The 13,739-nt window shown below is 42.3% G+C and overlaps 1 protein-coding gene across 3 annotated transcripts in view; it reads left to right on the top strand.

The window, feature by feature from the left end:
* The first annotated feature begins 3 nt into the window (after positions 1-3).
* Positions 4-13,739, top strand: part of LOC121713681 (NACHT, LRR and PYD domains-containing protein 12-like) — an 83,413-nt gene continuing 69,677 nt past the window's right edge. For 2 of the 3 annotated variants that reach the window (XM_042098514.1, XM_042098512.1), the window contains exons 1-4: positions 4-1,057; positions 1,614-1,787; positions 1,949-2,035; positions 3,223-3,390. In XM_042098514.1, the coding sequence (XP_041954448.1) occupies positions 42-1,057; positions 1,614-1,787; positions 1,949-2,035; positions 3,223-3,390 (1,445 nt within the window). In that variant the 5' untranslated portion in view covers positions 4-41. The remainder of the gene's footprint in view (positions 1,058-1,613; positions 1,788-1,948; positions 2,036-3,222; positions 3,391-13,739) is intronic. The other variant, XM_042098513.1, reaches the window with a different exon arrangement.

The raw sequence follows: 13,739 nt of genomic DNA, 5'->3' as shown, positions 1-13,739 counted from the left end.
CAATAGTCAAACACATAAAGACTTCAAGAACCCTTTACATCATGTGCCACATTCCAATCTTCTGCTGGATTGCTGCAACTGTGTTTGAGAACATGTTTGATGCCAACAAACCTGATGAACTACCCCAGACTCTGACTGAAATGTACACTCACTTCCTGATCATACAAACATGCATGAAGAACAGAAAGTACAATGGAGCTGAGATGAAGCCCTCTAATAAAATGTCCAATTCAGACAAAGAAATGATCATGAAACTTGGTGAACTTGCATTCAGTCAACTGTCACAGGGCAACCTGATATTCTACGAAGATGACTTGAAAGAGTGCGGTATTGACATCAACAAAGCTTCAGAGTATTCTTCACTGTGCACAGAAATCTTCAGAGAGGAGAACGGACTGTACAGTGAAAGAGTATTTTGCTTTATTCATCTGAGCATTCAGGAGTTTCTGGCTGCAGTGTATGTGCATGTTTCCTGTGTGCAGAATAATGTCGATGTCCTTTCATTACACAGACAAAGGAACAAGGACCAAGTAAAGCTGTCAGATGTGCACAAGAGGGCTGTGGAAAAAGCTTTGCAGAGTCCAAAAGGCAACCTGGACCTCTTTCTGCGCTTCCTGCTGGGTCTCTCCCGTGAAGACAAGCAGACTTTTCTTCAAGATCGGTTGACAGCACGTTCAGGAATTGTCCAAAAAATAATGGGACTTATGAAACCACTCTTCTCTAACAATACAGACACAGACTTAACACCTTGTGTTGATGAAACAATTTGTTTCATTAAGCAGAAAATCAGAGCACTTAAAGAGGCAGAAAGGACCATTAATATGTTACATTGTCTGAGTGAACTTAAGGACAACTCCCTAGTGACAGGAATCCTGAATGACGTTGTATCAGGAAAACTCTCAGGCACTCGCATGGAACCAGACAAGTGCTCAGCTCTAACCTATGTGGTACTAATGTCAGGTGAGGTGCTAGAAGTGTTTGATCTGAAGAGGTTCAAAACATCAGCAGTTGGTCAACAGAGACTATTATGTGCGTTGAAGGCCTGTAAACATGGCAGGTATGTTAAAATGACATTATACATCAATCGCTGTGTTTACATGGACTTATGTATTACGGTATGAGGCTTACCCTGGTTTCGATCATATTCAGGACATGGTGCTTACATGAACACAGGGTAATATGATTATTAATGTCCCTGTATACACGATGAACAATCGTGCCCTGTTACTGATTACTGCTTTACTGCAGAAACGTAATACTTAATAAAATTGATCAAAACAGGGATACTAAAGTCCACGTAAACACAGTCAATAACAGTAGAAATAACATTAATCACAATGCCTATAAAATTGTATTGCTGTAAAATGTAATCCCAGTAGATCTGTCATATCTTTATTTCATAATCATATAAAATAATCAAAAACATATATTAAGTGACAAGTGCTGTATTATCCCCCTATAGTATAACACTCCTAAATGTTATCATTTGGAAATAATCAAATCTATTGATATTTGTATTTGTATGATCTTAAGTATGATGGTCCTCAGCCAGCTAAATTTTATTCAATCTACTGACAGCTGTTTTAGGGCTAACATCTGAATTCATTATTCAGGTTGGGAAGGTGCAAGATCACTGCTGAATCCTGTGAAATTGTGGCCTCAGCTCTGCAATCAGAGAACTCACCCCTGATAGACCTTGAACTCAGTAAGAATTGCATTGGTGATAAAGGAGTGAATTCGATCTGTACTGGACTGACAAGTTCACACTGCAATCTAGCAAAACTCAGGTTGGTTTAGATTAGAATATCATTACAAAGTGTCATAAACATATTCTTCCCAGACTCAGAGGTCAACGTGTTTGAGTGAGTCAGTTTGACAAATGGGTCAACCAAATTTTGTGTTTATTTATTTAATCTGTCACAGTGTGTACATTTTCTGCTTTAACCAGGGTGTGTCCTTTGGAAAGATCACCATGGTCAAGAGCAGGGCTTGAAAACGAAATTATTTTTCAAACGTTCCGTTCCGAACGGTTCAGGTAGGCCTATGTTTAACATTTTCGTTCTTGCATGCGTTCCGCCACCAACATATCGGTCCTGAACCGGTTCGGAACGCAAAATATTGTTCGTTCTTAAAGTTCCGGCAGTGTTTGGCGGGCCTATCAAGTCTATTTTTGTGGACTTTACCTTAGAATAGACGTACTCATTATTTCCCCTTGATTTAGCCTATACCGTAGCTATGCCCAAAAATAATAAATCACAGGTGGCATCCAAAAACATTCAGATGGGCTATCCATCCCATAGCCTTCAGACTTACTGTAGGCCTAACCTATGCCTATAAATAATTTCTTATCAAAAATATTTCTGGATACGTGCTAAACTCCTTACCTGGTTGTAGCCTAAGTTTTATCCATATGGAGATCTTCAAAGGCTTGCGCTATAATTCCAACCCTGTTTATAAACGAACCTGTCTGTTGCTGACAAGGCCTATCCCAAATTTCCCGTTTAACTCTTCTACATAGAATAGGCTATAATTGCGCAAACATTTCAAATCCCGACTTTAAAACGACAAGGCGTGGACAGGCAAAATAGGCTATTAAATAGGCTATCAAGGCTATCTTGAATTTCCCCTTAAGGATCAATAAAGTATCTATCTATCTATCTATCTTACGCATAGGCTACAAACAATTTCCAAATCAGTTTCAGTAGCCTACGCTACGAGCTGGCCTAAGATCCGAAGTGGCAGAGGGATAGGTTACATTACAACAGCAAGACAAAATATACACATTTGGACCAAAGGTCCATTTATTCTTTTTTTTTTTTTTTCAAACTGCAGAAATCAAATTATTAGGCTGTTATATAGAGAACGGGAAAAAAAACGTTATTAACCGGTTTTGTGGATTTCAAAATAACGTTTCTGTTCCGGAACAGTTGAAGACCATTTTGTTTTCGTTTCCGTTTCCGCTCCTCGTAAAATTCCGTAAAATTCCGTTCGTTTTCGGTTTTCGTTTTCGTTCCTTGAACCGGTTCGGAGCCCTGGTCAAGAGCAAATCTATGTCTTCTCTAGCTCTTAGAGTATTGTCAGAATTTCAGGCCTGTTTTTCAGCTGAAATGTCCTAGCTAATAAAGGAAACACATACACATTGTTTTGGGCCAGTGTTTAAAGGTGTAGATTTATCCATTTATCCTGTACATATGGCAAATGACATCTGAGTTCACTTTTCAGAATGGATGGATGCAGTCTCTCTGCAGAATCTTGTAAAATTCTGGCCTTGGCCCTGCAGTCAGAAAACTCACCTCTGACAGAGCTTGACCTCAGCTACAATAACATAAGAGATGAAGGAGTGACGTTTCTTTGGACAGGAGTGACCCAATCCAAACTGGCAAAACTCAGGTTGGTTTAGATTATTCATTCCTCTGGATATACAAATGATTTTGACCAATTTTTGGTGTACCAATGTACTGTTGCTCCATACTATGCTAGACAGCAGACAGAATAATATAATACATTGTTTTTATTATTTTTGGTAGACATTACCAGTCCACATGAAATTTGCTGTGCTTAAAGCCCATTATGGATAATAAAAAATATAAGGTTTTTGCCCCTAGGTGGGTGTGTCCCTACGTGCTACGCATATGTTTCAAGTAGGCTGTTAAGGAGACATCGTCACACAGTATAAATTAATACAATGGAGCGTATAAATTGTTTATTTACTCTCCAGTGAGCCTGGTTTTCAGCCTTGCTTGCTTTCAGACTTCCAAAATGTGTCAGTGACCTAAAGATCGGGGCTAGTATTGCATACTCTGAACAAGGCATTAGGTGCTCAAGGTAATGGGGTCAAAGGTTAAGATCAAATCGTATCTAGGGCATATGAGGTTACACCAAGTGGAGGCATAATAATCAATGGTTTGTGTTGAGTTGCAGGCAGGTTTTTTTTTCCTTTTTGTAGCATGGCTAACACCAGATATTCTCAAAAGAGAATTGGTCTGGGGATGCTTCCTTCATTTCTGATTTTATAAGGGGCATAACCAGCAGTAAAATTAAACTTGAATTGGTACATTACACTTTTACAGAATCTTTTTTAAAGTAAAGCAAACACATCTTTCTTGTGAACAAACATTAAATGCAGTTGTTTATTCAGTTCCAAAGATACAAGTCTGTACTGACATCATCAGCGCAGCCACTTGTGTTCAACAACCCTCCTGGTAACACTTTATAATAAGGTGCCATAATAAATAGCAAACTAGTCATTACCTAACCCTTTGTTAATATTTGTAAATTGTTACTAAAATATCTATTTGGCATAAGTTAATAGTTTTTTCAACATTAATTAAATATTAGTTGTTTGCATAAAATCTGTATGTTAATTTTTTAACAAATAGAAAACAATCTATTAACTAATATTGCATAAATATGTGTTAATAGTGAACTAAATGTCTTTTTGGCACTAATTAACATTTATTTCTTACATCATTTACATTAATACACAGGATTAGATGTTAAAATCCCTTGTGCCAAAATCCAAGGTAAAAACACATTCAGAAGCCCCTGCTCAACTTTAGCAGTTGAGCAGGGGCTTCTCTCAAAAATCCGCCAACAAATGGTCACAAACACAATACAAATGGCCCATCCAACAGCACTATATAGTATGCGGCATGTCATTGGGGTTATCAAGTGGGCACCCTCATTCAGCGATGTTTCATTAAGTTAGGCCCACGACACCTCATGAAGGCTTAACAGTGAAACCAGCGTCCTGGAGACACTCCCCTCCATGCTGCCACCATATTACCACATTGAAATATCCAATACCCAAAATACTCTTAACCAGCCCAGGCATGGTCAAGGTTGGCTAGGTTGGTCCATCCCGTGGATGTGGACTGAACCATACCATAAAAACCCTGGCTAACCAACCATCAACCTAGGCACAGCCCATCACAAACACAAAACAAATTAGCCAGTTAGCTTAGGCCCAATCACAAACACAAAACAAATTAGCCAGTTAGCTTACGCCCCATGCTGCCACCATATTACCACAACAAACATCCAAATACCCTTAACCAACCTAGGCATGGTCTAGGTTGGTCTGTCCCGTTGATGCGGACTGAACCATAAACCATAAAAAACCTTAGCCAAGTACCATCAACCTAGGCACAGTCCATCACAAACACAAAACAAATGAGCCAGTTAGCTTACCTTAGCTTGCGCCCCAGGAAGGGTAACTTCTCCTTACCCACAACCATTCGCTTGCCCGTTCTGCTGCCAAAGACATGTTACTAACCACCTGCCTTAGACTTCGACCACAAATGCCCAATTCAGACAGCAAGCCAATAGCAGATCTGGCCACAAACCCACGTGCACCGATTTCAATAGGCCTTAATCGTGCACTCCAACCTCGTTTGGGTGCCTCCTCTGCTATTTCAGTGTATTTAGCTAAATGTTAAATGTTTATTTACAAACTATATGTTAATATAAAAGTTAATGACATATTATTATTTAACTAATTGTTATTAAACTCTGCTTCTGCCTATCCAAATATGAACCACTCCTCAGGACCCTTACAATAAAGTTGGTTAAGCTTAATTAATATATTAGTAAAATATAGCTATCAGAGTGGGGCCCCTCATAATAAAGTTGGTTAAGCTTAATTAATATATTAGTAATATAGTAATATACACAGACAGATTATAATATTATATCTACACAGATTAGTAATATACACTGACAGACAAAGCTACTGACATGAACAATGTTGACACAGTAGCTTATGTCTAACAGTCTGAAAATCCTAGTACGTCCACACAGGTGAGGTCTAGATTTGGTCAGATTCTCAAGCCAATTGACAGACTGATTCAAACTATGTCAAGGCAAGATATTGTTCACACACATCCGTTTATGCAGGCTATCTGCAGGTCAGTGTTTCAGGTTTTTCATGATTAGACATAGTTTGAGTTGAGGTCATACACACGTTTGGTAACATGGTTATGTGATCCAAGCTTTTCTGATTAGCTTTATGGAAAAAAAAATCTGTTTTTGTTTTGTTTTCTTCTCTTTTCCTAGTGGCTTTAGTACAGTGTAAATGGGTCTTGTAGGGTGTATAAGGCACCCTACTGCTAGTGGTTGGTTGGAGAGTTTGCGCGCCTCTTCTACCACTTCATCCTTATTGAAGTTTTACAGTAGTGTACTTTTTGCCTTTGGAAATACTGTTTGGTTGCTGCTCGAATTTGCCGAAATTTAGGGGAGGTGGGTGTAACAGAGTTAGAAATGTAGTTTAGTGTTTGTATGTGATTTTCTCCACAATTAAGCAGCTTTCTTGAGATTGGTGTTTTGGAGCCCCCTTTGGAGAAATGGTGTACTGCAGCTCTGCTACGTTTTGTCCTTGTGTTGTTGCCGTACCCGAGTACAGTGGGTATCAGTTAAGTTTTGACTGGTTCCTGCATGAATCACGCACCCCATTTTCTCGGCTGAAATGGCACAAACTGCAGTTGACCCAAACAACCACCAGGTGGCTCTTGGGAGTTCTGGCACTACTATTTTTGATGCGACTTGACTTACTGCTTACATGACGAATCCAGTTTCCAAGTCAGTAGAACAATCAGAGACAGTTGAGCCATTACCAAACATATGATAATACAATAGCATGAGTTTATATATCTTATCAGGGGCGTCGCCAGCCGATTTTGCCGGGGCTTCAGCCCCAAATGCTTGAGTGTAGCCCCGAATGTATTTTGCAAAGTTGACTAACAAATATGAAACCATTATCCGGATCATGCATTGGAACTGTGAGAAGAGATTGACCTATTTATCAAATATGAAAGCAGGACACGGGTTTCCTCTCACTCTCCTTCATGCAGTACTACACTTGTCTTATGCAAATCTTTCTTTTTTATTTTCCACCCTGAACATGGGCAAAATGCACCATTGAGATCAATATGTTTTGTGTAGAGTTACCACAGTGCCACCTGTGGTTGTATAGAGTAACCTGTAGGGGTGTGCATTGGCACTACCCTCACAATTCGATTCGATTACGATTCACCAGGTAACGATTCGATTCAATTCGATTCTACGATGCATCAAAATTCTACAGCACACAACAAGGCAAATTTGGAGGTCATGAGGCAATACAAGCAGTCAGATATTGAACAACAGATTTTATTGGCTGCTGTGTGTATTATCACTCTCCTGTATCATTAAATAAAATAAAATTGAATGGTACAGGGTATTGGATATGGCATTTTACTAAGTTTAATCATTTAAACACATTGTAAAACTTAAAGCCCAAATTTGGAGACATCCATGCATGTCGAAATTTGCTGCAAATTCAAAACTGGATTACTCTGGAACGGCTAACTGTACAGAGGACTGCTTTACACCTTTCTGTTCGGTAAGGTCAGCTGTTTATTCTGATATATGGTTTGTTATGTGTTGAACGAAGGGTTCGTGAAGTATCCCACTGATATGAATGGGTAGAGAGATGGGCTCAGAACCTTCAGTAGAATTTATTATTAATTTTAATTATATTATTTACTTTTCTCATGAACCGTTCACCACAGCAATTAATGGCTAACATTGTTTAAAAGCTGAGAAAAAGCTCTTAAAAAGACGGCCATAGGCTGAATAAAAAGGCTGAATAAAAATCGTTATTAGTCTGACGCAAAACAGAATATTGAAAGAAGGGGACACCAAGGGGGGTATTCCAGAAAGTAGGTTTACTGGCTTAACTGGGTATGTTAACCCAGAGTTAGCGGTAAACCTGGGATTTCAGTTCCAGAAAGCTCAAATATGATCAGGCTATGTAAGTAACTATGGTAACATAGGCTCTGAAGTTAACTGGGTATGTAAACCCAGAGTAAACGGTAAACCTGGGATTTCAGTTCCAGAAAGTTCAAAAATGATCAGGCAATGTAAGTAACTATGGTAACATAGGCTCTGAACTTGGTTTTGTTCAGGTTATGTTCAATTATGTTCGGTTATTTCAGTGCATGTTCAACCAGGCCGCTATTTTTACACTTGTCACACAATGACGTTTCATTTTGAAGAAGGTCCGATTGACAAAGAAGCATAAAATCATGTAATATTTATCTGTGGAATTAGCCGTGAGAGGGCGATAAGACCACGACATCACATGATAGCCCATCCTTTCTTTTCCAAACGAGTTTTTCAAGAGCGCTATAGTTTTTCCGCTGAATCCTAAATTTGGCTACTTGAAAAGCATTCTCGACTCCATCCCTACGTTAGGCTACGCATGGATTAGAATAGAATAAAATAAATCTTAGCTAGCCAACACCATAGTGGACATTTGCCTTTGGCTCACCAGACATCGGATGGACAAAAAACATCTCAGACACACTGAAGATATAATTACAGTGCAGTAGGCTACAAAAAAGGGAAAACATATGGAAAATGAATAAATAAGTTTAAGACTACGTGTTGTCACTAGTTTGGTTAAGAATACCGATGGCATTTGGGATAAAATAGTTTTTCAATAGGCTACACTTTTTGCCTCTCTCCAAATTATGTGCATCGATGAGCGCTCTCCGACTGCGAGTTTTTGTAACGTTAGTATTGGAGACGCAGAGCATATCGGCAAGCTGTCGGTCGGTGCATAAAGTTTGCCTTGCGCTAAAGCAGTTCCTGCGCAACTTCATTCACACAAACCCACGAGGATCATTAAAGTGTAGTTTCACCAACTGGCGGCGAACTTATAAAGGCATCATCTATTGAGAGTCGAAACCATGAGTGAAACCGGCGAAACGAAGAGCACCGTATTTTTCAGAGGCGGAGTAGCAAGTTCTCCTTAAGGCTTACGAGGAGGAGAGAACTGTTTAACAAAAAAAGAACAATACTTAAGCGTCTGCGTCCTTGCTTGGCAGAGAATAGCCTAACTGACCGTGTAAATGCGTATGTTTAGGATAGCCTATTAATGTCAAAAGCACAATTAAATAATTCAGTGGACATTACGTATTGTATTGACTGCTTTGAATGATGCTTTCTTAAACTAGCCTACCTTGTCACAGATTGAGTGGGCCATAGACTCCTTGAGAATCCCAAATGTAATTTTCTATTTTAACGCGGGTTCTGCAGCTGTGGGCCAAGTTAAACCTTTGCGCTCCAGCATCGGAAGGGTGATGAATGTCGGAAGGCATGGGTAGCCTATCCTCTATTCCCCAGTAGCATAGGCTACCCATCAAGTTCTCCTGTAATTGCACATATAACATTAAGTTACAGCCTACACATTAATTAGTCTGTAGTGGATCTGATAATATTCCAGTAAGGTGTAGGCCTGCCCTAACGCACCCTGTTGAAATGTGTCGCTCAAATTAGATTCCCGGTACGTCATTCCTGGCATCGTGTAGTCCTACTGGGCCCTGCCATTTCGCCTCCACGTTTGTGATAAGATGTGAAGCATCACATATCATCTGGCAATTATTAAAATAAAAATGTGTTTTAAACACCAACACTTTTAAGAGAGCATCCAAACATAGAAGTGGCCTATGACCTATCCATTCGACCTTAAGGACATTCCGAAAAAGCCAACAAAAAAAAATTTAAGCTCACCACCTAAGACAGCTTATATTGTCGGTGCACATTTGGAAAACTTAATAAGTGATGCTGACCTGCCAGTTGGTGAAACTACACTTTAATGATCCTCGTGGGTTTGTGTCCAGGAAAACGAATGAAGTTGCGCAGGAACTGCTTTAGCGCAAGGCAAACTTTAAGCACCGACCGACAGCTTGCCGATGCTCTGCGCGTCTCCAACGCTACAAAATAGTGTTAATTTTGTCACCTATTTTTAATTTAGTCATAGTCTTAGTCTTGTAACGAAATGTCCTTTTTAGTCTTTGTCATATTTAGTCATTCAAATATCATTTTTGTTAGTCAAGTTTTAGTCGACTAAAAGTCTCGTCATTTTAGTCTAGTTTTAGTCAAAAGAAAACTAAAGGTATCTTAGTCTTAGTCAGTTTTAGTCAACACATTTTAGTCTTTTTTTTTTAAAACAAATTATTTCTGATTACCATTTGAGTCAAATAGTGTTTCGCACATCTCAATTTTCCAACAATATTGTGTGTCCACAGGGCTACTCGTCAGTTATAATTACTCATTCTGATTTTTTGTCAGTCCGTATGTTTACATGCACAGGTAAGTCGAGCTACAGTTATAGCTCTGCTGGGATTTGACCATAGACAGTAAAAGATTTGACTGGACCACTGTCATATTCGTAGACCAGTGTTTCTCAAAGTGTGGTCCGGGGATCACCAAGTGGTCCGCGAGCAGACGTGGTAAAATATAATATAGATGAGTTGTTTGCCAAATAACTTGTAGTTAAATCCAAACAGTTCTGCAACACTGTCTATGTAAGATATGCCAGTTTAAATCATACAGAATGAATCCTCTGACACAATAAGCAAAGTGCAAAGACAATAAGCAAGGTGGTTCAGTGAGTAGGCCTATAGACTAATTATAGGCTACTGTTGAAGTAGGTCTAATCTTTTTTTTTTTTTTTAGCTAGGGTTAGTTAAGTGGTCCTGAAACTGAAATAGTTTGAGAAACACTGTCGTAGGCCAATGTATTAATGTTTTACTCCACCTCGCTAGATGGCGATATGCACCCAAACACAACACATTCCCCAAACAGACTCTCCATCTTAGCCATAGCTAACTTGCTAGCGAACTTTCTATATTAGCTTACTTGCTAGCAAACTTTGCATCATCAGTCTAACTAGATGAATAGTTGACATTACATGCTGAACATTTTCGTATGGACATTCTGGGGGATGTTAATTTGTATGAGAGAAGCGTCAACTTCTGGGTATGTAGCAGTGGCATAAAGCTTAGGTAGTTAGCTTGCTAACTGTGGCAGAAATCTCCAGTGTTCTTGTTCCATGTAGTTTCGTGTTGCAGCCACAGGGTTGCAGCAGCAGCACGTAGACTAGCCTACAGGAAAGCTGTTGCGTATGAACTCATTCGGAATATTTTGAAAACGTAACAGCTAGATATTCTGTCTTCTCATTTTGTAGACGAACATGAAGGGAGATTTTATCTTAGTTTTTATTTCATGCAAAACATTTTAGTCTCGTCTTTTTTCGTCAACAATAATGCATCTTAAGATAGTCTTAGTCAGTGTTTCAGGACATTACTGACGTCTCGTCATCGTCTCGTCTTAGTCATGAAAAAAAAGGTCGTTGACGAACATATTTCCTCTCGTCTCGTCTGACGAAATTAACACTACTACAAAAGCATCCAGTCAGAGAGCAATCGTCGTGTACATAATTTGGAGAGAGGCAAAAAGTGTAGCCTAGGCCTATTGAAAAACTATGTTATCCCAAATGCCATCAGCATTCATAATTAGTGACAACACGCATACTTGGCTGAGCTGTTATGTAGTCTATATTTAAACGTATTTGTTAATTTTCTATATGTTTTCCCTTTTTTGTACTGTAGGCCTACTTACAGTATTGTAGCGACTGGCTGTCAATCAGGGAGTGCCCGTGCCATGCATAACCCCGGGCACGCTCATGGTTGGCAGCCTGGCGAGAGGGGGGCGGGACCCCTGGGAAATATAGGCTACGGTTCGAGGAAGTTCTGCTTCTTTTCGGTTCTGGGCCTGACACGGGCCACTGTGTGTTATATGCTGCATTGTGTGCTTTGGTGACAATAAACCAGTTCATGAAACTCTGGCTCTTGGTGAAACGCTACACTGGTGTCAGAAGTAAAAATTATCGAAGGAGTGATTAGGGAAGACCGAGGGTGCACCCTGCACGATTAGTTAGTCACCAGTTTAGTTAGTTAGCGTCAGCAAGACCGTGTCGCCACAGTGTGCGTGGGGAGATGAGTGACGGAGTAGGAGCCAGAGCCGCAGAATGGATGTTTGGTCACCTACAAAGGGAGCTGAGACGGCTGGAGGACGGCAGAGACCTCCTTAGGGGCACGATGGAAGCGATGGCCTCTGAGACTGGTCTCGATGGACGAGGGCGTGCACGCTTTGCGACCTGCAAGCCAAAGCTGGAGGCGCGGGAAGCTCAGATGTAAACAACAATGGCGGCGCCCAGTCCACAATCACAGCGGTAGCGGCTAGCTCCGTGAAAACGGCAAAATACAACGGGAAGGTGAGCTGGGAAGCTTTTCATGCGCAATTCGAACTGCTTGCTAAATCACAGAACTGGTCGCAAGAGACTAAAGCATTACAATTGGCGATGTGCCTTACGGATGAGGCTTTAGCATGCTTGCTGCTCTTAGACGTGGGTGACAGAGGGAGCTACGGCGCACTGGTGGGGGCTCTCCAGCGACGGTTCGGGAACCTTACAGGAGCGGGGCTCCTCCGCAATGAACTAAATAACAGATACAGAAGACATGGCGAGCCGCTACGGCAACTAGCCAATGACATTGAGAGCCTTACCCGCAGAGCATATAGCAGCATGCCCCCGGCGGTACAAAGCGAGCTAGCCCGCGACCGGTTCATGCAAGCCCTCTCACCACCTGAACTGCGTGTGGAGGTGCAGCTGACACACCCACGGTCCCTGCAGGAGGCATTGGAGAGGACGTCGGAGAGAGAGATGGCCCTCGCCTACATCACAATGCCCACACAGGAACACAACAGCCCCCAGGTCAGAGCAGCAGCAGAGGTTCCGCAAACACCAACATGGGCAGCGGAACTGACAGAGCTAGTGCGAGCAGCCTCCCTGGGTACTCAGCAGCGCCCGGACCGCACTATTAGACTGTGCTGGGGCTGTGGAAAACCCGGTCACCTGGTACGCTCATGCCCAAAAGCACCCAGGCACCAGGGAAACGACCCCGGGTCCGCATAGAGGGGGCAACGCGGACCATGAACCACAAGCCCCCACATACACCCTCAGGCGCGGCTGGCCCGAGGGCGGTTGCGGTAGTGGGCCGGACTTCAATTGGGGACCTCTGCCACATTCCAGTCACTGTGGAGGGAGTAACGTGTGTGGCGCTGGTTGACACCGGCTCTACAGTGACATTAGTGCGGCCCGATGTGCTCCCCAGGCGAACTGTGTTGGAGCCAACAGCAGTTCACCTGCGGACGGTGACGGGGGAATTGTCACCCATGAAAGGCAAAGGGACACTGACATTTGTGGTGGGCGGTAAAACAGTGCGCCACCCGGTATGGGTGGCGTCAGTCCAGGACCCCTGCATTCTCGGACTGGACTTTTTGAAGAACACAGGCTGTCGGCTGGATCTTGCAGAGGCCACCCTGTGCTTTCCGGGGGAACGGCCTGTCAACATGGCTCTACCCCCCCTGGGCTTCAACCCTACAACACCCCAGGTAACCACTGTGTCAGCAAACACCGCTGAAGCCAACAATGACCCTGTCGTAGGGACCGGGAGGCCCACTCCTCGAGACCCCTGTAGCCCCCCACCCCCCCCACTCACAGCTGAGCAGAGGCATGTTACATTCCCCACTGCTCGGAACACACAGCCGCCTCCCCCACTACCCCCCTCACCTCACCTAGCCGCCTCACCTGCGCCACAGCCTGCACACACTATACAGACCCCTAAGAGCTGGGCACCTGAACCATTGGCAGCCCAGCTCCCCCAAACGGAGGAGGGAAGTGTCGTGTCGGCAGTACGGGGTGTATGGCGACGGAACTGTTCTCATCTAGACCCCCAACAGGGTGAAGAATTGTGGCAACTATTGTCACATTTCAAGGACATTTTTGCATTCAAAGAAGGTGACGTGGGGCGCACACACCTAATACAGCACGACATAGATACGGGTGACAGCCC

This window comes from Alosa sapidissima, chromosome 7 (genome assembly GCF_018492685.1).
Source record: "Alosa sapidissima isolate fAloSap1 chromosome 7, fAloSap1.pri, whole genome shotgun sequence".
NCBI lineage: Eukaryota > Metazoa > Chordata > Actinopteri > Clupeiformes > Clupeidae > Alosa > Alosa sapidissima.
The sequence above is the reverse complement of the archived record's forward strand: the minus strand, read 5'-3'. Positions and strand labels throughout refer to the sequence as shown.